We start from the raw sequence: 24,662 nt of genomic DNA, 5'->3' as shown, positions 1-24,662 counted from the left end.
GGTGGTGTCTCCCAAGAACATGGTCTAGAACTGATGTAGCCATTCCACTCCAGTGAAAGGGGAGCCTGGAGCTTACACGTAAGGCACAGGGGACAAACCGAGAGAAGCTGGATTCTTATAACATCATTTGGGCAGCTGGATCAAACCTCACCTGCAGCTAACATAGGGTTTCAATTTATATAATGCCAATGGACTCCTCTTCTTGATTAAGCTAATTTGAACTGATGTGGGGCTATTTACAATGAAATGATGCCTGACTGACATAAGAGGTGACACCTGAATAGAATCTTGAACAAGGGATAGAATTTTGACTAGAAACAAATGCATTCCAGCAATAATGACAACAGTACTAACAATATCAAGCACAGCAAAATGTATCAAGTGCATTACTATGTTGCAGAAGCTTTGCCTAGAGCTTGATTTGATCCTCAGGAAAACCATAGGAGGTTGGTGCTATGATTATCTCATTTCAGACACAGCAGCTGAAGCTCAGAGAAATTAATTGACTTAAGGTCACACAGCCGAGAAGTGGGCTGAACAGATCTGCCAGCTGCCGGGAAAATGCTCTTCTCGTGCCACCTGTCTTCTCACCTAAGCCTCTAGGCAGACGAGTGAAAAGGGGGAGGGTGTATGAGCTGAAAGAACACCGTCAGGAGACAGTGGACCCGTGCAGTGGTGAGGGGAAAGGTGAGGCAGGCATGAGGCTAAGAGGCTGCTAGCACTCGGTGGTGACGTGGTTTGGTTGCAGCCATGGCTATTAACCAATGTACCGGTACAATTTTGAAGTAGCTCAGTATCTGCCAATAGAGCTACCCCCCACTGCTTCCCAGGTTCAAAACGGGTTTTGTCAGGGTTGATAGTTTGAGGGATGTCATCCTAGTTCTTTGGCTTTTTGCTTGGAAAAATCGCAAGCAGGGCCGGTGCGACAGAGTGATGACAGACACTTAGCACTTCCACACGAGCAGCCTTTATTGCAGGATCGCCAGCATAGACTAGAAAGCGAAAGTGCATTTCCTGAGGGGAAACGGGTCTATCTCCGAGAGTGGAGAAGACGCTGGGGTCTTACCACACTTCTACACTTATGTCTACACCTTATGACATGCTAAATGGTGAGTGGAATATTCATTAGTCCTCTGGGAAAAGGGTGGAGGCTTCTTAGAACTAAGGGTCCTGCATACTTTTATCTTTATAGGGTAACTTCCAGGGGTTGCCGTGACAATTGTAAACTGTCGTGGCACTGGGGGGTGTGATTTTTACTATGCTAATGTATGTTAAAAGGGCAAATGTAACCTCTGGACATCAGCTCCTAGTTTCTGTGCATGCGCCTGGCCAGGAAAAGGCCCTAACCTCAAGTTCCTGCTGTTGCGGGTTTGGTTCTAAATACTCATTGGCCTCCTCATTTTTGCCCCCCTCCTCTTTTCCTGTGGTTCATGCTGCCAACCTGCACCTGTCCCTAACAGGTTTACCTTACCAAGATATTCATATCTTGTTTATTCATGCATCAGCCATTCGAGTGTCTATGCCTCAAGCAGCCTGCTTGGTGAGCAAGAGAGTCAAGGGAGCTGCCCTCACAGACCTGATAGTCGGGCTGGGAAAGACAAAATTAATCAAAGAATTACACCTGTAAACATGTAATTAGCAGCTGTGCAAAGCATAATGAGGGATAAGAATAGAATGCTATGACAAAGAACGAGGGAGACCTGGTTGAGATCGGGAGAGTATGTGCACGCGTGTAGGGTAAAGCCTCTCCATGGAAGTGTCACAAGCCTCTCCACGGAAGTGTCACAGGCCTTGATGTTCACATGGGCTTTTGCTCAGCAGGGCAGAGGCATTCTAAGAAGGACCATCACATGCAGAGGGGGAAATGGATTTGTATGTGTAATGAACTGAGAGCCAGTTTGGCTGCAAAGTTAGTAGGTGAGAGGTAGGAGGGGGCTGGACCATGCAGGGCCTTGAGGCCACCATTAAGACTTTTATTTCTGTCACTCGTTCCCTTCTTCACATTTCCTGAGACTCCTCCTCTGGGCCAGGCCAAATTCAGGGAATAGGAATATAGTGGTTAATGACAATAACAATGGCTAATATGCATTGAGTACTTACCATTTGCTAATAGAACTATTATTCTAAGCACTGTGACACATGAACTCCTTTAACCCTATGACTTAGATGCTACTATTATTCCCATTTGACAGATAAGGAAACTGAGGCATGGAAAAACTATGTAATTTTCAAGATCATTCGACTGACTAGTAAGTGGTAGAACCAGGATGAACCTAAGCAGATTGATTCCAAAATCCATAAGCATTTATGCTCATAACCACGATGTTTCATGTGTGCCTGCTGTCCATGTTTAGAGAACAGTAGTCCTGGCCATATTAGCCACTCAAATAGTGTTTCAGATATAGGCAGCTAAATTAGAACAGAACTTCCCAAATTTGGCAGATCATAAGAGCTCCCCTGGAGTGCTTCTTAAAAAGATCGTTTTCTTAAGAAAGAGATTTTATTCAATAGGCCCAACCTGGAATTTGTACTTTTAACAAGTTTGACAAACGTTGGTTTAGTAGTTCAGTGCAACCACTTTTGAGCTGGACACATCCTAGTTTGGGTGGCTTGCAGCTTTACTATTTTTCTAGATGTTGTTATTGAACCAAACTGAGGTCCACTTGCCTGCCCCAGCCAAGCCAAACACTGAAGCTGAGAGTTGCAGCAGGACAAAGAGGCATTTTTATTGCAAAGTTGCCATGCCAGGAGAAGGAGCAGCTAATGCTTAAAACTCAAACTTCCTGATGGCTTATAAGCCCAGGTTTTTAAAGGCAGGGGTATATTTCAGGAGGTCCTAGCCTCCAAAAGGGGAGATTCTTGAAGTGGGGTGGGGTATGGAATTGGTGAATGCACAGATTCTTCAATTAATGGAAAGGGGGAAATTTAGAGCAAAGAGTGGTGGTCAGAGTTCAATTCCTCAGTTTCCCCTTATCTACATTTTTCTATCTGGTGGGAGTTTCTAAAAACCAGCTCAAGAACATATGTTAAGATGCCAGCGTTTAGTTTTCATAGGGAACCCAAACACCTCCTGTCTGGCTCATTTGGAGGGCCATTGTTCTCACCAGGTTGCCTCTTCACTTTTGAAGGCTAGCCAGGTGCTCAGAACTTCCCCTGAAGGAACTCAAGATTTTCCTTTATTTCCATGTTTGGGGGGCCCTGCAGGTCCCTCGGAAGGGCCCCAGTTCCATCTCAATGTGTGTCACCTTTGTGCAAGTCACTTTATCTCTCTGAGCGTCAGTTTCCCCACCTGACGAACATTGCTAATGACAGCACTCTCTCCTAGGGCTGTTGTGTGGATTAAGTGAGCCGCAGGCAAGGTGCTTAGCACAGTGCCTGGTTGTAGCAAGTGAAAATAATAATAGAATGACAGTGTCAACGGAAAAAAAGCCAAACTCTGTAAAATAATTTAAAGAGATTTCTTCTGAGCCAAATTTGAGGATCATGACCCGGAACCACACCCAAGAGGCCTTGAGCAAGTGGACTCTGTGGCTGGGTCACAGTTTGGTTTTATACATTTCAGGGAGACAGAGGTTACAGGTAAGGTCATAAATCAATACGTGGGAGGCATACATTGGTTTGGCCAGAGAAGGTGGGCCATCTGGAAGGGGGAGGGGCTTACAGGTTATAGGTGAGTTTAAAGATTCTTTGCCTTGTAATTGGCTAAAGACACGAAGCTTTGTCTAAAGGCTTGGAATGTTTTAACATACTTGCTGTTTATCAGAGATAAGCCACCAGGACATATATTTGTTGTGTAAACTGAGGACGTGTAGGTTTGTCTTGCATACCCTTAGGCCTGTTCATGGGTTACAAAGGATGTCCCCAAGAAGGGAGGGGGGGCATGATATGTCTGACCTCCTTCCTCCTGGCAGGCAGTTTAGTTTTAGGATATTCCTTTTGGCCACGAGGGGGTCCATTTAGTCAACCAGTGTGTGTGTGGGGGGGGGGGTGAGCCTTAAAATTTTATTTTAGTTCACAATAGTGATGACTGGGAAGTTCCAGCTGTCCCAAGGTTAAGCGTCACAGATCACAGCAGACCCCTGGGAGGACTGTTCTGAGACAGGGCCCCGCCCTTTTGACCTTGTACTAGGGTTGTCAGGTAAAAATCAGGACGCCCAGTTAAACTGGAATATCAGATAACGGAAAAAATTTCAGCATAAGTATCTCCCAAATATTGCACGGGATATACTTACACTAAATCAGTCACTGGATTTTTTAATCTGAAATTCCAGTTTAACTGGGGGTCCTGTATTTTCCCCTGTTAAATCTGACAACCCTTCCCTGGGGGAAAGGACTGACCCCAAAGCCTCGGCTCCTCCGCCCACGTGGGCCCCAGACCCAAGGCCTCCCCGCGCCAGGCGCCCAGGTCGATCCCAGAGGGGCCAGCCGCTCGCGCCGCCTCCCCGCCCAGGCAGCACTAGTGGCGCCCCGAGTGGCCGAGCCCCGCCCCGTGCCTCCCCGTCCCGCCCCGAGCAGAGGGCGCCTCCCGGAGCCGGGTAGGCCAAACGGTTGGGCAGTGCGGAGTGAGCCTGCTCCTGCCCACGCGGTGTGATCAGGCAAGGCCAGACACCCACTCGCCATGTCAGTTGCAGAGGCGGGGGGTGTTTTCCACAGAGCCCGGGGCAGGACCCTGGACGCGTTTCCCGCAGGTACTGCCGGAGCTTCGCCCGGGGAGGGGATTCGGGGCTGCGGAACCTTCCGCCGGGGGAACCTTTGGTCGAGGTGTGCGCGCCTCCAGCCGGGCCCCCTCCGGGGCTGCACCGCGGCACGGGGACCGCAATAGCTGTGTCACCGCCCGCAGTTAGTGCGCCCGGGGGCGCTGTGGAGGGGCGAGGTCGAGCTCGAATGCGGGGTCCGGGCCAGGAGCCTCGCTGGCCTTGACCTAACCTCCCCGAGAGAAGAGAAGTAAGAGGAAGGCAGTAAAGTGTCATGATAGCTTGGGCTCCGCAGTCAGTCCTGGTTCCAAGCCTTTGTTTTGGCTGCATTCCCTCAGCAAGTCGTGGCCTCAGCTTTCTCATCTGTAAAACGGGAATGCTAGTGAGGTTGTGGGTGGCGCTGGAGAAGCGCTCGGTGCATGTGAGAGGCTGTTATTTTTATCAAGGTTGTTCACCGTAATGCATTTTATAGTCCATAATTATAGTTATTTACTATAATGTGAGTCATTCACCGAAAAGTTAACAGTGCCCAGCAGAACGGTGGAGAAGGAGGGCAGTCTTAGCGTCGTGGTGGAATTAAGTGCTTGGATTTCCGAGTTAGATAATCTGCCTCACTGTAAAAATGGGCTTGAAAATACCTGCCTCCTAAGGTTGTTGGAAGCGTTAACAGATCAAAAGTATTTCTGTAACCTAGTGTCAGACACCTGGCTAGATGCTAAGCGAATGTTAGTCCTTGAGCTGTATAAGTCAAGAGGGAGGTTTGTTTCTGGTTCCTTGGTTCCCTTCTGTAGCTCTTTTGCTGTCTGGAGTCACACTGCCTCCCAGGCACTCACCAGCTTTATCACCCCAGGGAAATCATCCCCTGTGCTGCCTGCCATCTGGCTTGTGTCCACATTTCTTCAGGCTTGCCACTCTCTGGCTTGCTCAGTTCTCCTGCCACGCTGGTTTTTATTTGAACTGCATCAGAAAGGGCCAAGGCCTTTTTTTCATGAGAACTTTGGCACCTGCCTTTGCTCACATAGTGGGGCTAGTGAGCCTGGCTCCTTCTCAACCTTCACACCTCATTTTAAGGTTCATTTACTTTCCCTGAGAGACTTAACCTGGCTGCTCTATCTCAAGTAGGTTTCTCCTGTAGTGCTATGCCAGAACCGCATTTGTTGGCTTTCTTTGCAGCTCTTGGTGCAAAGGTTCTGGAAGAGCCTGTGGGGTTAGAAATACAGCTGTGGTGAATTTAGGAAAACACAGTCTACCACAGTGCCTTTCTCTACCTACAGTCGGTCTTCTGTATTTGCCGGTTCCGCATCCGCAGAGCCAACCAGCTGCGGATTGAAAATATTTTGGGGGGAAAAAACAATAAAAAATAACATTACAGCAATAAAAAATTAATGCAAATTTAAAAAACATAGTCTAACAACTATTTACATAGCCTGTACATTGCATGAGGTATGATTTAAAGTATATGGGAGGATGTGCGTAAGTTATGTGCAAACACTATGCCTTTTTTTTTTTTTTTTTTTTGAGACAGAGTGTCACTTTGTTGCCCTGGCAAGAGTGAGTGCCGTGGCATCAGCCTAGCTCACAGCAACCTCAAACTCCTGGGCTTAAGCAATCCTATTGCCTCAGCCTCCCGTGTAGCTGGGACTACAGGCATGCGCCACCATGCCTGGCTAATTTTTTTTCTATATATATTTTAGTTGGCCAGCTCATTTGTTTATATTTTTAGTAGAGACGGGGGTCTCGCTCTTGCTCAGGCTGGTCTCGAACTCCTGACCTTGAGCGATCCACCCGCCTCGGCCTCCCAGAGTGCTAGGATTACAGGCGTGAGCCACCGCGCCCGACCATCACTATGCCATTTTTTATAAGGGACTTGAGCATCCACAGATTCTGGTATCCCTGGGGGTCCTGGAACCAGTCCCCCTCAGATACTGAGGGATGACTGTATTTCAGGCAACTTGCCTTTTTCACTCAACATGAAGTTTTTGAGATTTATTTGTATTGATATAAATAGCTCTACTTCTCTCGTTTTCCTGCTGGGCAATATTGCATTGTATGAGTATATACTTTATATTCTGTTGAGTATCTTCTCCTTCCTTTCCAGATTTCTCTCCCTTCCCCACCATGCCTCTACGGGCTACATCATTGGGCTCCTTGCTTTCCGGTTTCCCCTTGAGTTCAGCCAGTGTGGATCCCTGACCTGAGAGATTAGAGGTTGGGGGAAGCAAAAGTCAGCACATTTATTCCCACAGTTTACTTCCGGTGGGATTGCCTTGGCTGGCTGTATTCCTCCCTTCAAGGTCACTCCTCTCTAGACAGCCTTTTACTCAGACACTCCTTCCAGATTTCTGTAACCACTTCCTCCTTTCCTCCCTTGAGGTGTGGGAGTGGCAACAGCTCTGCTTTTCTGCCTTTGGAATACTAAACTCTGCCTTGTATTTTCCCTACACCTAACCCATTCCAAGTAATCCTTTTTTAAACCCTCCTTTAATTATCCTAATTTGAGTATGCGGCTGTTTCCTGCTAGGATCCTGACTGATACAATGGCCATTTAGTGTCTGTGTTTCACTGTTGCTAACAGTGCTGTCATGCACATTGTGCTCAAGTCTCTGTGGAGGCATGGGAGAGTTTCTCCAGGGCACCTGGGAGCTAAGTTCTGGGTTGTGGGGTATAATCATCCCCAGCTTTACTAGGTACGGTCAAATTGCCTTCCAAAGTGGTTATGCTGATTTATACTCCTGCCAGCAATGTGTGGGAGTTCCCTGTTACTCTGCTGTATCCTTTTTTTTTTTTTCAGTTTGAAAAGTACATATTATTTCCAATTCATTGTCCAGTATCTTGCGTGAGGGGGGTCGTTATATGCCCTCAGAGGCTCGTAATCTAGGCACAGAGCTTTGGCACAGAAAATAATTCTTGGCAACTGATGGCCTCTGAGGGCCACAGCAGGATTTTAAGTTTGGTCCTGGGTGACAGTAGGGCTATTAACTGAAAATCAGGGAGTGAGGAGCAGCGTCAGGTTTGAGGAGGTGGGTTTGAGGTGCCATCAGGAATTCCGAGGTAACCTGTGGGTGCCGTTGCAGAGGGGGACTAGATGGTGTTGCCATAGGAGTCAATGGCATTGCTAAGGGGCAAAGTGTAGCATGGCGGGTCGTGTGTGTGTGTGTGTGTGTGTGTGTGTGTGTGTGTGTAAGCTTAGAATACGCAGGCGTTAGGGGTGAGACCAGGACACATGGAGGGCTCAGTGCAGGAACAACCAGAAATTCTGGAAGATAAAACCAAAAGCTGGCCTTGGCACCAAAGCCAGGAAGGAGGGCTCGGGCAGGGTGGTGCACAGGGTCAGATGCTGCAGAGGTTTAGGGGAACGGAAGCTGAGCAGAGGATGGCAGGTGATTGATGGCAGACTTTCAGGGAATAGTTTCGGTAGAGTTGTCAGGGAAAGCCTGGTGCACAGTGTTGGAGGAGTGGCTGGGGGTGAGGATGTGAAATCAGCAGGGGTGGGGTTCTTTTGGGAGCTGTTTGGTGATGCAAGGTAGACACAGGTTAGTAGCAGCTTATGGGAGGAACAATGCTAAAGGAAAGCTTTCTTGGAAAAGGAGAGCCCCAAGCTGAAGGGTTTGAAATAGTAATAATAGTGGTAAGGCAGCCGGAGCATCTAGCCTGTAGCAAGTGTTTATGATATGCGAGGCACTGTGGTCTGTGGTTTATACGGGTCATCTCAGGTCATCTTCACAATAATCCTGTTGAGGTAGGTATTATGATCATCCTCTTTTTACAGTGGGAGAAAATCAAGCTTGGAAAGGGTAAGCAGTTTGCCCAGCGTCATGTGATTGGTCTGAGATGGATCTGGGGTTGAAACTGCAAAAGGCAGGATAGTTGTCGGAGAACGATACCCGAGGAGAATGGGAAATGAGGGGATCGAGGGCTCAGGAGAGCAGGTGGTCCTGGGAGCAAATGCACTCTTTGACCATCTGTCCATCTGTCTCTCCATACAACTGTCCATTCACCAGGCCATCTGTGCCCCAGTCTATCGATCATATGTCCCTCCATCTACCTATAGTTCACCCAGCTACTTGTCCACTCATCTCAGGTACTGAGTGCTTGCCTCGTCCCAGACATTGTGCTCGGTGCTGGATGAGTGAAAACCAGGTATGATCCTGCACCTCTGGCACGCAGCTACCTGGAGAGCTGGACGTTGACCCTGCAGTCCCACAAACCAGCGTAAATAGCAGCTGTGGCAAATGTCAGGGAAGCGAGGGGTTAGGTGCTGTAGCTGAAGGTACCTGTGGAAGGGGGGAGGTTCTGATGGAGATTATGGGAGCTCTGAGGAGCGGTGAGGTGTTGAATCTTCCTAGACCACTGGAGCTGCCACAGGGCTACCAGTGGGACCAGAGGACTGGAGAACATGTCCCCTGGACAGCAATGGGTTTAACGGAGAGAGACTGAGATGATCAGTCGACAGGACAGCTGCCTTACTGAGATAGGAAGAGAGAGGATGACCCTGGACTTTTCTTAGCACTCAGAAAATCTTGCCGTGGGGCTGCACTTGATCTCCTCTGTGGGCCTGGCAGTCCCAGGAGGCCCGGGCTGGGTCATTTAGCACAGGGCCTTTAGAGGCCCACCCTGAGTGTTGCGCTGAGAACCCCAGTCTCATGGGTTCACTGCACTAAGTGCTGCATCCCAGCCCTCTGTGGGTTCCACTGTGCTCATTGACCTTCCCCTGGGTGCTAACTCTCTGTTAGCATCACTGGCCGCTTGGACAGGTGCCCTAAGGTACCTAATGGCCAGTCTAGGCTCTGCTGGAAGGAACAGCCTCCAGCCAGTAGAGTTGCCCCAAGGGCGGACTCAGAAAGTGAGGGAACTGGCTTTTCCCCTTCTCTTGCCAAAACACAGAGTGCCTGTCAAAAGGGGTTCATTTAACTGAAGCAGCTATGCCTAAAATCACAGCTCTGTACTGAAAACCCCGTCCATAATTAGCTGCTTAAACAGTTTGTTTCTCAAGTGAAGCCTGTCAGTTACACGAAAGAGCTCTTTACTTTAAGACAGTTTCCCCCACCGGTGATTGACAGGAGTGACAATGTTCCCATCAGCATCTTCCAATAGTATTAGGTGTGAAGCTTGGTTTCAGTCATCTGTTCCCTGTTAACATAATCTGCGAGGCTTCGTCGACAGATGTTTGTAAAAACTAAATTGTACACGTCTCACCTGAGGAGACTCACATTCCTAAGGCATGTTCAGATAGTCATTCTAATTAGGCAAATTGATAATTATGTTTCCTTGACACATATCATAATTAGGACTACTTTCTCCTAGTAAATAACTGTCTTTGGACAAGTTTACATTTGTTTTGAAGAATCTCTGAAAGGGAGACATAATCAAGGTAAAATGTGTTTTTAAAATGACTTATTTAATTATTTTTAGGTCCTAATCTGTTTTTCCAGTTCGCTTTGCTACCAGAATCTTTTCCCCCTCAGAGAACTGGACTCTTGGGTGGTGTTCTTAAAAAGATGATTTTCCCGGACATTTTAAACCTCTGCAGCTATTTCCTAGGAGCTGACTGTACTCCCTAATCCTGAGTATTTCTTGGTCCTTTCTAGAAGCCTCATGTGGCAGAGAATAAATAGAGTCTCAGTGAAAAATAACTCTTTCCATCTCTTGTGGGTCTCACCTAAGAGCTTTTCTAGAAATAGTACACCTGGAAATGCTTATTCTGGAAATGCTTATTCACGTGTGAACAGTGTTGAAAATAATGTGGTTTAAAAAATTTTAGCAGGATGATGATGAAGGGGAAATGAATGTTTTTAATTGTGACGTGCATTTAGGCCAAACTAGTTATCTCTCATTTGAGAAGGGTTCCTGTGACTAAATAGGACATTGGATTATTTGTCACCTCTTCATTGTAGTCATCAGTCAAGAGGTAAGGTGACCAGTGCTCATTATTATGTAAAAAGTTCACATTGTAGTGTTTCTAAAACACAAATTTATCTTTGGCTTTTTTTTTTTTTTTGCTTTTTTATTTTTTAATAACTTTATTGAGGTCTAACTTATATACCGTAACATTCATTTTTGTGTCCAATTAAAGGGCTTTTAGGAAATTTATAGAGTGGTACAGTCACGATCTAACTTTAGAGCATCTTCCCCTCCCCAAAAAAGAAGCGTTATACCCACATGCAGTCTTCGTGTTCTCCCAGCACAAGCGACTACTCATTTACCTTAATGGATTTGCCTTTTCCGGATGTTTCATATAAATGGAGTGCTGTAATATGTGGTCTTTGGTAACTGGCTTCTTCGCCTTAGCAGATTTTTTTTGAGGCTCAGCTCATCCATTTTGTGGCATGAATCGGTACTTTGTTCCTTTTTACTAAATGGTATTCCATTGTCTGGATAATGACTTTTGTTTATCCATCCACCCATTGTTGAACATTTGTGCATTTTTTTTGGCATTGATGGACATTCACCCATTTGGGCACTTTTTGTCTGTTGTGAATAAAGCTGCTATGAACAGCCACAAACAAATCTTTATATGGAGGTCTCTTGAGAGAGTGTCTTCATGGAGAGGCCTAACCGACAACTTTTATACTTGTGCACTGTGTGATTTTTGACTTTTGCCAAATCCTGCAGTGAGCAAGGGACAGGCTGGGGCCGTTGGAGATCGCAGGAATTCTAGAGCTGCTGCCACTTGGTTCTTAGAGCCAAGTCTGTTGTGTTTTGAAATATTTGTGGAGAGAAAGAACGTTCAAGCTCCCTGTGTAATGCTGTTTGAAAAAGAGCAAAACCAAATTGCACCAAAACCTCAGGTCCACGTTTCTGAAATGAAGGTAGGCTACTGGCTAGATCTGCTCTAAGGTGTAGCTGTGATGATGTATACGTTGACTTTGGTGTGCGTTGGCTTCGTCTGGTCAATGGCATTGAGACACTGTGGTGATGGTAGGTCTCCAAACCACTAAGTGGGCAGATTCAGAGAGGAGTCTGCTCTCCTGGCTCCCAGCCCTCAGCTTTCCCCCAACTTACCTATTCGACCAGAAGCCTGGGAGTCATCTCTGACCTCCGCTTCTCCCCTGCCCCTCCACCTCCAAACCATCCCCAGTCCCGGGCATTCAACCTCCAGAGCACACCTTGGCTTTGCCCACCTCTGTCCTTCCTAGCTCACACCGCTGTGACCCTGGCCACCACCATCTCTAACCTGGACAGTCCCAGCAGCCTCTGCATCCACACTTGCCCCTCCAGTCCTTGCCCTGAGCAGCACCCAGAGGGATCTCTTTGAGACAACAAAAGGAGGGCCGTCTGCCCTTGACATAGCTTTGCCTTGTCCGTCTCTTTTTCTCCCCAACACCTTCTCAATCTTCAGGTTGCAGTTTAAAAGAAGCCTGTGCTGATCATCCCATTCTAAATTAGGTCCCCTGCCATTCACTTTCACCCCTTCTTTTCCTTTATGACTCTTAATCACAACTTATAATTGTGTGTTTCTTCTTGTGACTTTGTTTTTTCTACCTCTAGACTATAAATTCCTGGAGGGCTTCCAGACCTAGGACAGTGGCAGTAGTGGACAGTCAGTGGCCATTTGATATTGAGTAAACGATGACTATGAATGAATACAATTACCCCTGGATCACCTGCGTGTCTCCGCCCAACCCACTGCTCACACACACCATGGAATCTCTGGGCAAAACAAGGCTGAAAGCAAGGTATTGAACAAACCAGTAGAACTCCTCGCATGACACACCAGGTGGCTGTGCAGTTTGTGTGCCACTCAAGGGCATCTGCTGGGGGAGGTTTTGCTCACCAGGCAGCTGCCCTCTCAAGGAGCTGCATCTTTCTGACGACAGAATTACCTTGTCTTCACATCTGGGCCTTCTGTTTGCCTGGCCTTGTGCCTACGAGGCTGCCTCTGTCCAGAGAAGGCGCCTTTTTCCAGCTCTCCCCGAAGTGCGGCCTGGGTCAGCAGCTGCCTCCTCTTTGGGCAAAGGAACATGGGAAACAGGGAAAGTCACAGCAAACATCCACCCAAAACGGGCAAACCCCAAATGGAGTTCTGTTCTTGAAAAGTGAGGGAGGTTCTAGAAATATCTTTTTCCCCCTTCAACTGTTGTCCAAAACAGCATCGGCCAAAGCCAGTGATGCTGAAAGCTGCCTGGCCAAGAAGTCCCAGCCCATCTACTTTCTTACTTCTCTGAAGAGTTGCAAATCAAGATTTTGGCAGGATGCCAAGTGTGGCAGCCAAGCCTTGACTCAGGAGCTTTTGTGTATCTCAGAAACTATCTTTTGGATGCATTTAGGCCAAGAAAAGAAAAGTTGGATAAATTCACTTTGGTATAGGTTGAGCATCCCTGATCCAAAAATCCAGAATCTAAAATGCTCCGAGATCAGAAACTGTTTGACTGCTGACCATGATGCTCAAAGGTCATGTCCAGAGGAAATGCTCCAAGGAGCATTTTGGATTTCAGATACTCAGATTAGGGATGCTCAGTCAGTTTGTATATGCAGACGTTCCAAAATCTGAAAACATCTGCAATCTCAAACACTTCTGGTCCCGAGCATTTCAGATAAGGTATACTCAGCCTGGGCTTAGGACAAGTTATTTGGAGACTCTGAGGAAATTGTTGTCACAGGTAATTAATCATTTGGGTGGGGGACAGGGCCCTGAAGGAACTTTTTTTTTTTTCTAGCAGCTCTTCACACAGACTACACTTCATCCTTTTAGAGTGTACAATTCAGTGACATTTAGTATATTCACAGAGGTGTGCAACCATCACTACAGTCAATTTTAGAACATTTTCATGATGCCAGCAAGAAACTCTGCACCCCTTGGCTGTTACCCCCAACCCCTCAGCATCCACTATAAAGGACACTGTTATCTGCTGCATTAAGTTCTGGCAGCTTTACAGTTGGGGACATTTAGATTGTTAAATCAGAAAGAGTCCCAGAGTGGTGAATATTGTTTAGCTGCTGTTTTTTTTTTTTTTAACCACTAAAATAAGATTAGTCCCCAGAGAAGATGGAGGGTATTGCTGAAGACATTTAGATTGTGATTCACTGTGCCGATTGCTATTGTGAGAAACTGCAAAAATTGCATTTTGTTGGCATTTGCTCTTTAGCCAGGAAGCCTCCAGGCGACTGTAAAGCTACCCATCTTTGCTGCTTTATAACCAGAGCAACATCCACAGCACATAAAGGAAAAGATGTTAAGACAGAAGCCTGTAAATATGTATGTCTCTCTCACCAAGTGTTTTCTGAACCTCGCTGTGTGCTGTGGGAACAGTAGCCTTGCCTCTGCTAAGACAAGGGCAGGGGTTCCCTGAATGGTAGTCATGGTAACAGTAACTCACATTTGACCACTTACTCCGTGCCTGGTTCAAATGCTTTCCATGTATTAACTCCTTAATTCTTTACAACCACCCTTTTGATGTAGGTGTGTTATTCGTACTTTACAGATGAGGAAACTGAGGCCCAGAGAGGTTAAGGAACTTGCATCATGTCACATGGTTGGTAAAGAATGGAAATGGGATGTGAACTTGGGCACTCAAGCCTCAGAGCCGCCTGGGCTACAGTGGGACTGGTTAAGGGTTTCAGGAGATGGAGGCCCAAAGTCATCGTGTATGTCCTGGTGCGGTCTGTCCCCTGCCTCCTGCTCCAGCCTTAGGGTCTAGGTTCTTGCCATGCCCCCCACCAGGAATGTGTCCCCACAGAGCCACCCACTGGTCACTCTGTCCTGTGATCACCCTGATTACCTCTGCAATAAGTAGCACAATGTGTAATTAAGTTTTTGCTTGTTTGTTGTGCAGTTCCCCCACGATGCTATAAAGTCTTAAGGAATGGTACCAACCAGTTGAATGTCCGGTGACTGGCATGGCCCCTGTCATAGAGAGGGTGCTCAGAACATACTTGCCTGAGTGGGTGAAGGAGGCCGAATTGCATCTGCTTGTGGAGTTAGAGGGGCAGGCTTATGGTGGAGGTGGCGTTTGACCTGCGCTGGGCTGGTAGATGGGATTGCAGCAGGAAGAACTGGTAGAATGGAGAGCGCACCCAGAGGAAGTGGGCGAGGTGGGGGACGGTATGGAGTGTGTTGGAGGAGCAGGTAGTGGTCCGTCTTGGAGAGAGCCCATGGTATGGCTTGAGCAGGGTTTCTCAACCTCAGCATTATCAACATTATGGGCTCGATGCTTCTCTGTTGTGGGGCCCTGCCCTGCATGTTGTGGGGTGTTTAGCAGCATCCCTGGCCTGTATCCACTGGATTCCAGTAGCGCCGTCCACTTCCCAGTGGGACATCCAAAAATATCTCCAGACATTGTCAAATGTCAGAATCATCCCTAGCTAACAGGACTGGTGCCACCGGTTGGTCTAGTGGGACCAGTGATAGATTTAGCTGGAAGGGCTTTGGGCTCAGTTAGCCCCGAGTGCCAGAATGAGCGGGAATCCATTGACATCTTCACTTATCTCTTCACCAAATATTTACTGATGCCTCCTGAGTGCCAGGACTGAGTGACACATGCTGACAATATGCTGGAAAGGGAAAACAAACAGGGGCCTTCCCTGGAGCTTCAAGGGTAGTGGCCTTTTAGCCAGGGATTTGATGATCTGGGTCAGGGTTTAAGAAGAGACAATGGCAGGACTGCCCTAGATGGACTGGAGTCGGGAGAGCTGCAGGGAGCTGTTGTCACAGCCCCTTGCTCCTCAGGTGGGAATGGTGGGGACCTGGCCCAAGAGAAGGGTGGTGGCAGGAACAGGAAGGCAAGGCCACTGCAGGGGATGTTGTAGCCATGGAATGCCAAGTCCCGGCCGGCCACCTGTATGCAGTGACTCACAATCCTAAGATCTATATAGATTGGTGGACTAGAGATGTTGGTGGCAAAATTAGGGACATCTGCAGAAGGAGCCAGTCTGTTTTTGTTTGCTTTTTATTGATTGATTGAGACAGGGTCACGTTGCCTGGGCTACAGTGCAGTGGCGTCATCATAGTTCACTGCAGCCTCAGACTCCTGGGTTCAGTGATCCTGCCTTGGCCTCCTACGTAGTTGGAGACTCTCATGCCCAGCTAAGTCTTTTTACTTTTTGTAGAGACAAGGTCTCGCTATGTTGTTCAGGCTGGTCTCAAACTCTTGGCCTCAAGTGATCCTCCGACCTTGGCCTCCCAAAGTGCTGGGATTACAGGCATGAGCCACTGTGCCCAGCCTGGAGAAGGAGCCGGTCTTGAAGTAAAGATGAAGCATTTGCCTGTGAAAGTGTTGAATTTACTGTACTGATGGGACAAGCTGGGAGCCTGGACATGTCCAGAAGAACAAACACACTAATACTATGTTCTGCTCATTTTTAAGTTAATTTTATGGTTTTCTAGTCAAGTAGAGAAATGCAACCTGTTGGTATTTCCAATTCATGTATGGTTTTGAGTCAGGTAAATTACCAGGAGCCAAAACCTTGAATTCTTAAATATTTGCACAATGTAATGATGTGGTGTTGTAGTGATAAGAGCCTTGTGATCAGACTGCTTGACCAGTATCTTTTTATCTCTGTCTTCCAAAAGGCAAACTGGATTTAGAAAACGTGACTTTTCTGTATGAAAATTAAGTTAAAGGAGCTATTTATCACTGTATTCTACCTTGAATTATTTGAGGTTGTATACAAGTAACAGGTTTAGCACGTGGCGAGAGCACAAAGTATTACAGTATTAGGTCTGACTTAATGACATGGCTCACCCCCTGTCCCAGGCCTTCTTCTAGTTGGGTTATGAAAAACTGATTCATTTGCTTTTGGGAGTGCGTTTATTATAGTTAGTCATTGATTAACTGGTAATAGCGAAAGGATCAATGAAATTTCTAATTCCCGGTATATATTAAAAAGTCAGCTTTCATTAGCAATTGACAAATATGCCCAAAAGGTATAATAAAAATGAGAGAGGAAATATATTGGCAGAGACAAATCCGAGAAAACATTTTGTTTGTGATATTAAGTGCAGCTGCAAAAAGCAATTGCGATTTGAATACCTGTCTTTCAGGCAGGAAACTGGCACATAAACAGTCTCATAGGAAGGATTAATGGTGAGGCATTGTGTGAATTTTTACAGGTTTTTAAGATTCTTCTCTGCATGCTTTGCACCCGATAATGTTTAAACAGAAAACTCATAGGCCTTTTCTGCCCACAGTTTAATACCACCCTAAATTCACTATCCCTCAGTTTTGAAATATGATTTGACATTGTCTTATCAGTTAGCTGAAATTAGGAAGTGTCCAGATCTTGTTACTCTCTATACAATAAAGGAATCTGATTTCCAAGGCCAGTTTTTCCTTTGAACATATTTCAAAATTACTTTTAAAATTTGATTTAGAAAATTATAGTAACTCATTTTTTCAGGCTTTTCCTTTGGACAGACATAGGCACTCCCAAGTTGGCTACATCTTCCCTAAAATAATCTCTCCTGTGTAATCAGTCATCCTGAAATTGGACCTTCTGTGGTAGAATAAGCAAAGTTGGGGCCTGGTTTGCCCCTGAGCCTTTGTAGATCTCCATCAGTTTATTTGCCTTTGCTGGGTCTCCAGCCAGTTTTCATGTTGTGAGCTGCCATGTTGGAGAGGCCCACATGGCAAGGAACTGAGGGCGGCCCCCAGCCAACAGCCAGCGAGGAACTGAGCCCTCAACCGAATCCTCATAGGTGAGCTTGGAAGCAGACCCTGCCGTACGTGAGTCTTCAGACAAGACCTCAGATTTGACCAACCCTTTGATTACAACTTGTGAAAGTTCCCAAGCAGAGGACTCGGCCATGCCGGAATCCCACAAAAACTATGACATAATAAATGTGGGTTGTTTTAAGCTGCTACATTTGTGGTAATTGGTTATATAGCAGTAGATAGCCAAATTACCATCTCTTTGAATTTGTTAAAAAAATTAACACAGAAAAAGTTAAATTCATTGTGGGCATTCTTATTCATAGCAGATGTAGGTGTTTTTAGTTAAATAAATGTATGATTTACTGTGTATTAACGCTAAATACCGTAAAGGCATTGTCCAGAGCTTTGTGTCAAATGTTTTAAAAGATTTCAGTCTTGTTTTGATACCATCTGGGTCAGAAATGAGACCTTAATTTAATGAACTTACTTTTTTTTTTTCCTATTCTCTCTATAAGTACTTAGTGTGTCTCAAAATTCAACTTTGGCCTTATCATAGTTATCAATTAGGGCCCCTAATTGGGTTCTTCTTCTTCTTCTTTTTTTTTTTTTTGAGAAAGAGTCTCTTTCTGTCACCCAAGCTGGAGTACAGTGGTGTCATCATAGCTCACTGCAACCTCAAACTCCTGGGCTCAAGCTAGCCTCCTGCCTCAGCCTCCCAAGTAGCCACCACACCAAGCTAATTTTTTCTATTTTTAGTAGAGGTGAGGTCTTGCTTTTGCTCAGGCTGGTCTCAAACTCTTGAGCTTAAGCAATTCTCCTGCCTCAGCTTCCCAAAGTGCTAGGATTACAGGCATGAGCCACTGTGCCCGGCCCCTGGCTGGATTCTTTTATCAATTTTGGCAGAAAAATACATACCTCTCTTCTGTGCTTTTGAAAACACGTGTGTGGGCTGTACACATACTTGCTCATGGGTGCTTTCATTGTACCCCACGAAGTCATGGAAAGTCTAGTGTTAGAACTCACTAATCAATAATGAATTTCCTGGTTAAGTTCTTGCCTTTCAAAGAATCTTGACTTGGTTTTGAAAGGTAATCTAGATAGTAATCAATAATACCAAGAATTGTTTGGGGCCAAATACCCGACATAGGCAAAGACTTAAAAATGAACAGAAAAATATATAAAACCAAAACGAAATAAAAAATATACCACCACTAACAACAAGAAAACCCCTCTGAAGTGTTATTTCAGTTTAGGAAACAAAAGTCACCCTGTTTCTGTTTCTTATCCAGCACAGTTAAGTTGCTGGTGAGTAGAGCACCTTGATTAGTTGCAGGCCAGAGCTTCTTAGACTTGGATGTGCACGCAGATCTGCGGATTTGGTAAAATGCAGATCCTGACTCAGTAGGTCTGGGTTGGGGCCCAGGATTCTGCATTGCAGTCACGTTCCCAGGTGATGCTGATGTGAGGACGGAGTCTGGGGGCCCAGCCCTGCTCTCTGTGTGCCCACGAGCGGCCTACCTTGCTGCTCTCAGGTAACCCTCACCTTGTCTGTCTTCTTCAGCCTCCATTTCTAGCCAATTCCACTCCTTGATTAGGGTTGTCAGGCATTTACCATTTAACTGGGGAGTCTCATATTTAAGGTCTTTATCTAGGAAAGTTGGGAGGGGAACAGCTGGATCCCTAAGTACCTTTTTTCAGCAATGACAAATGCTCTCATGTACCAAGGTGCTTTAGGGATGGCCCTCAGTTTATGCAGACTTCTGTAGTTCAGACTGCCAAAACAGGGTGTCCAGAGGGTTTCCAGAGACGCCGGACTGTGCCAAGGGTAGACACTTGCTTTGCCCTGGAGGGGATGGTGTCACAAGCTTTCCCTGGCCCTTGTAGACATCTCTCTACTAATACCTAGGCCCTGTCCTGGGGGTAACGGTGGACTTTGGTGAAATAATTCAGTGCAAATATTATTAAGAATTCATAATGTACAAAGCTGCCCTTTTTAGAGCTGGGACAGGTGTGCATTTACAAAAGAGTCCTCCTTCTAGAACTAAGCCCTGTAAGCCTCAAATATCTTTAATTCAGCCTTGATTAAAATTTAGATGAGACCAAAGACCACCAGCTTCTTCTGTAGCAGGAACCTCATGAGGATCCAGCTGCTTTTAAGAATGCAGAGCCCTGAGTCAGCAAATTACTTTATTAGATAGATAAATTAGATTGAGTACTGATGGGGCGAGCTGTCATTTATTTTAGTTCGACTCTATTTATTTTGTGCCTTGTCATCATAAAATTGAGATTCTTAAGTTTTTACTAAGTAAACAAGTAATAATGAAAGATTTATTTTAATAGCTCCAAGGACTATTGATGTTTTGCAACTCTATTTGTCATAGGAAACTATTTGTTAAAACATTTGCTGTAGGGAGCTGTTTATAAACTCTGTTGTAGAAGGTTGATTTATGCTGCAGCCTTGGGGTGCCGATCACCTCCCTGATCTGGTTTTGATTTAATTCATCCAGTTTAAACGACCCTGCAAACAGCCTCAGAAATAGGAATACAGCTAAAAGTATTCATTGGTGTAAAAAGGTTATTATGCAAGCTAAATAAGTGATGCCAACAATTAACTTTAAAACGCAAAGAAGATTCTCGGGGTTTTTGTTTGTTTGTTTGTTTTTTCATGAGAGAGCATTCAGATCTTCAGGAAATCTCACTGTCTCCTCCTTGTCCCTTTGTCTTCAGTGCCTGGCTCATAGATCACTACTGTTATGTAACCAGTTACCCCCAAGCTTAGCAGCTTGCAACAGCAAATATGTAGTATCTTACAAGTTCCATCAGGAATCTGGGTGCAGCTCAGCTGCTGCAGTTCTCATAAGGTGTCAAGGTGTAAGCTGGGGCTGTCACCTCATCTGAAAGCTTGATGGGGGAATATTCTCTTCCAAGTTCGTGCACGTGGTTGTTGGCAGAATTCAGTTCCTCGTGGGCTGTTGGCCAGAGGCTTCCCTCTGTTTCATGCCACCTTGGTCTCTCTGTGGGACTATCCACAACATGGCAGCTTTTTACCTCCAGAGTGAGGGCTCCAAGAGAGAGAAAGGGAGAAAAGGAGAAAGAGAATGTAATTCATGGTTTTTTTTTTTTAGCCTATTCTCTGAAGGGACATCCCATCACTGTATTCTGTTTATTAGAAGCAGGTTGCTAGGTGTAGCCTCTACTAAAGGGGAGAGGGCTGCACAGGGATGTAAGATCACAAGGCGGGATCTTTGGGGCTGTCTTGGAGTCTTTTTGCGACACACAGTAAGGGCTGAGTGGGTGAGAGTCGGCTGGATCCGTCTGCCCTTGCTGGATGTGCCGGATCTCTGTCCTTTTCAGTGAGACCCGCACCCCAGCGTTTCGTGCTGTCCTTGTTCAGAGTTCCGGCTGGTTGTGATTCGCTTGAACATCTGTGCTGTCGGTTGAGGACTGGTGGGTTAATCTGCATGTATATTTTGTTCTATAATGTGTGTAAAGGTATTTTCGCTTGTTCTCATGTTTTGTAAAATTCTGAAAGAGGAATTAAGAAGAGAAAGGTAGCCTGAAGCCAGAGTCCACTCTCAGATGATAGTAAGCTCAGTGTGGTGGGTGGGAAGGTAGCCGTGGAATTTTAAAAGGTTACCACTGGCTCATTCTTGCCATTTAGATCTCAGTTTAAATGTCATCACCTCAGAGAGGCCTTTCCTGTCCATCTAATTGAAATTAGCCGTCGCCTCACTCTTAATTCTCTGCATGGCCCTCAGCACTCTGACTCTCTTCCCTGCTTGTTTACCTGTTACTCATCTTCTGCCTCCCGCACAAGAACTGAGCACCAGGAGAGCAGGGACCCCATCCTTGTGGTCCCCCTTGTGTCACCAGCACCTCCCAGGGGGCCTGGCAAACCACAGGCTCTCAGTAGGTATTTATTGAATAGACGAACCTATCAAACACATGGACGTGAAATGATTCCAGGGACCTTTTTGGAAATTATAATATCATTATGACTTCCAAAGGAAATGAAATTTATTCCATTAACATGCATAATACATTACTTTATTAAAAAGAAAACAGCCTCAAGGTTACAGGGTAGTTTTGTCCCTGCCACTCAGTGCTGGTGGGCCGTTCAGCAAATCCTGTCACCTGCCTGGACCTCAGTTTCCTCGGAAGGTGAACACGGGGGCTGAAGACTGGGGATCCTTAGACTGTGGTCTGTCCGTCACCTGACCCAGCTCAGGCAGTGGGCGCTCTAGACGCTGCTCCTTGAGGACAGCTCTGTTTTTCGTGTTTTCGACATCGGTCTGCCACGTGAGGTTTTGATTGAAGAAAGGATTCTGTGGCCCCAAAAAGAGAAATTTGAAACCCACAAGGTTTCCATGCTCACTAATGGGCCTTCCAGCTCTGCCCAGGCAGGCACCAGTGGCAGATCTGGGGTGTGAGGGTAGAGACCCGAGGCCCGCAAAGCTTCAGTCCAGCAGAACCAACCGGAAGAGCAAGGCAGATGATGTCAGGTGACCTAGAGCCCTCTCCACCCCCAGCCTCACACCCTGCTAATGCCCACATCGTGCTGCCTCTGCAACGTCACATACTGGTTTCGAGATTTCCTTTTGGCACCGTGCTTCCCACCAGATAGCCAGAGATTCAGAGCGCCAAGTTTTATAATTAAGATTCTGTCACACTCCCCTGAAACAGTGCAAACGGTGCCATGAAACCCAGCAGAAAAGATTTATAAGCTACTTCACTTCACCTAGTAATTTAAATATAATACTTCTGGCAGTGTTCGATTTTTGGCATTTTTAATTCTAATTAAAAAACTATTACTGAGCATTCATATCCTCTATACCGTATTCTGTTGTGTCTCTGCGCTTCCCGTCTGGCTCGTAAACAAACAGCTTGGTCGCGTGGCTGTAGCAGCCCACGTGCGTTTTCCTGGCCTTTGGGAATCACCGGGTCCCAGGCATAATTAGTATAAATCAAAATCCTCTAGACTATGACAGGAAAATGGTACGTTTGAACAGCAGGTTATTAAAATGACCTACTTAATTTAAGAAAAATATTGTATCCACTTGCATGGTAACCTGGTTGCTCTCCCTGGCAGATTTTACAACGTTTCTCCCTCTCTCCTCTTTTCTTTTCTTTTTTTTTTTTTTTAAAGAAAACGAAAGGGAATGGAAGGGTCCATTCTACTTCATCCAAGGTGCAGACCCGCAGTTTGGACTGATGAAGGCCTGGTCCACCGGGAACTGCGACAGCGGCGGTGACGAGTGGCGGCAGGAGATCCGTCTAACCGAGCAAGCCGTGCAGGCCATCAACAAGCTGAGCCCCAAACCCAAGTTCTTTGTTCTGTGTGGCGACCTTATCCACGCCATGCCAGGTGAGACTTGGGTTGTCACTCATGACCTTTCCTCCTCCAGCCAGTCGTGTCCTCATTTGGGCAGGAAGGAAAAAAAAAAAAAAGATTTTGCTCCAGGGACATCTTTATGCAGTAGTAGCCCGTTCTTTCCCTTCGTGACTGTTGCGGTATCATTGAGCATCAGAAAATGCACACTCATTTTATATTTAGAGTTTGGCGAGATTAATCACTGTAATTAGGCAGAACTACAGTGCTGAGGATCTGAGCTTCGTACGGAAAATGGGACAGATGCCCACGTATCACCTTTCTGCATTTCCAGGGACAAACTTGAACTGCTTCCAGATACCATATCCATAAATGTAATCTTCTCGTTTCCTTTCTTCTCAACGCTTTTATTTCTCCCGTATTTGTTGGTGCTTTTTTGGTTGCAAGTGACAGAAACCCAATTTAAACTGGATTAAATTTGTTTTTAAAAGGTATGTATTGCCTCATGGGGCTGTAAAGTCCGGGGGCAGATCTGGGTTTCAGGTACAGCTGGATCCAAGGGTTCAGAGGTTGTTAATAGCACTTGATCTCTCCATCACTGAGCTCTCCTTCCCTCTTGGTTGACTTCATTCGCATGCAGGCCCTCTCTAGATAGTGGCTCCTGGGAGCTCTAGGTGTATATCCTTTTTATATTATAGAAACCACAACAGAAAGACAGTACCTTATTATTCTTTGTGATCCACGCAAAGTCCTGGACCAATCTCATCTGGTTCATACCTGCAGCCATAGTGTGGGGTCAGTTCCACTGCAACCACATGGTCTGGAGAACAGGATGGTTTCTCTAAAAAAAAAAAAAAGAGAGAGAGAGAGAGAGATGCTGCAAATACATACCTTCTAGAACTCTCTTCCTTTTTTGTTTTTTCCTGCTCTGACGTCCTCTCCTAGGCAATGATAGAGTCCAGTGAGCAAGTTAAAAAGCAAATGGAAAGTGCCCCTGTCCTTCAGGGAGGCAGAGATGACCTGAAGACCATTGCAGAAAATACAGCAGTGGCTATGGGTGTCTACCTGTGGCTAACTTCACCTTGTAAACCAAGGCTTTTAGTCCTGCTGTGATGTCTAACTGCTTTAGAAGGTGAGGCACCCTGTGGGAAGCCTGGGTGCATTAGTTCTTCCCCACTGAGGCTCTCTCCTCTAGTAGCCCCGTTTTCCAGAACAAAACCCAGAATGAAGATGCAAGAATGGAAAAAGGGCAGCCCAGAGTTGCTCTTTCTAAGGTCCAGGACACGTAGCCAGCAGGGAAAACCCTCAGACCTCCCCTCCTTCCCGGCTTGCTGGTATTTTACACAGAGCCATGTATGTAGAAATGCCCATGTCACTTACTCCCACCAGGTAGAACCCTGTGATGTCCTCCCTGGTGAAGCAGCTGTCCTGGCAGGAGGCAGGACAGGCAAGAAAGGGCATGAAGGCAATGGGCAAAGATCTGAATTACAACTCAGGTGGCTGAGACGCCAGCCCATGTCTGCCACTGATGCACTAGGTGAGCATGTGCAAACCCCTAATCTTCTGAGAGCCTCAGATCCTGAGCCAAGAGCCCATTAAAAGATGAGGAATTTAAAACCTCAACAGTCTGGGGCTACACAGTCCAGGGACAGACAATTCCATACCTTCGTACAGGTGATGAACATCTTAGCAGCTTGGTACAGAAACAAAGATGGTCCCGAATTCTATTCTGTTGAGAGGTCCAGTCTTAGCTGCTTGTAAACTTTGGCCACCATTGATGACTCTTGTCCTAGGGTGCTGAGATTGTATAATATTGAAGTGACTACAAAGCCTTGGTTTCTAAAGGAGTTAGAAATCATAGCAGGACTCAGAGCTTTCTCGGGTGAAGCAAGGTAATATGTTGACCAAACTGATTAATGCTACTTCCAAAAGGTCTGATTTTCAGTTCACCGGTTTCTTTGGGATTCTATGGCCCCATGTGCACATCAGCTAGAGCTCTCGCTCTGGACCACACAGTGAGCAAACTTCTGCTTTTATTGGACACGTGAA

General features: G+C 46.1%; 1 protein-coding gene across 2 annotated transcripts in view; it reads left to right on the top strand.

Annotated features, from left to right (window-relative positions):
• The first annotated feature begins 1,031 nt into the window (after window positions 1-1,031).
• CPPED1 (calcineurin like phosphoesterase domain containing 1) overlaps window positions 1,032-24,662 on the top strand; it is a 94,927-nt gene continuing 71,296 nt past the window's right edge. Inside the window, exons 1-2 of one of the 2 annotated variants that reach the window (XM_045542630.1) lie at window positions 1,032-1,109; window positions 22,431-22,649. In XM_045542630.1, the coding sequence (XP_045398586.1) occupies window positions 1,082-1,109; window positions 22,431-22,649 (247 nt within the window). In that variant the 5' untranslated portion in view covers window positions 1,032-1,081. Of the gene's footprint in view, window positions 1,110-4,485; window positions 4,689-22,430; window positions 22,650-24,662 lie in introns of those variants that run through there. The other variant, XM_045542629.1, reaches the window with a different exon arrangement.

The sequence above is a fragment of the Lemur catta genome, chromosome 2 (genome assembly GCF_020740605.2).
Source record: "Lemur catta isolate mLemCat1 chromosome 2, mLemCat1.pri, whole genome shotgun sequence".
NCBI classification, from domain to species: domain Eukaryota; kingdom Metazoa; phylum Chordata; class Mammalia; order Primates; family Lemuridae; genus Lemur; species Lemur catta.
The sequence above is the reverse complement of the archived record's forward strand: the minus strand, read 5'-3'. Positions and strand labels throughout refer to the sequence as shown.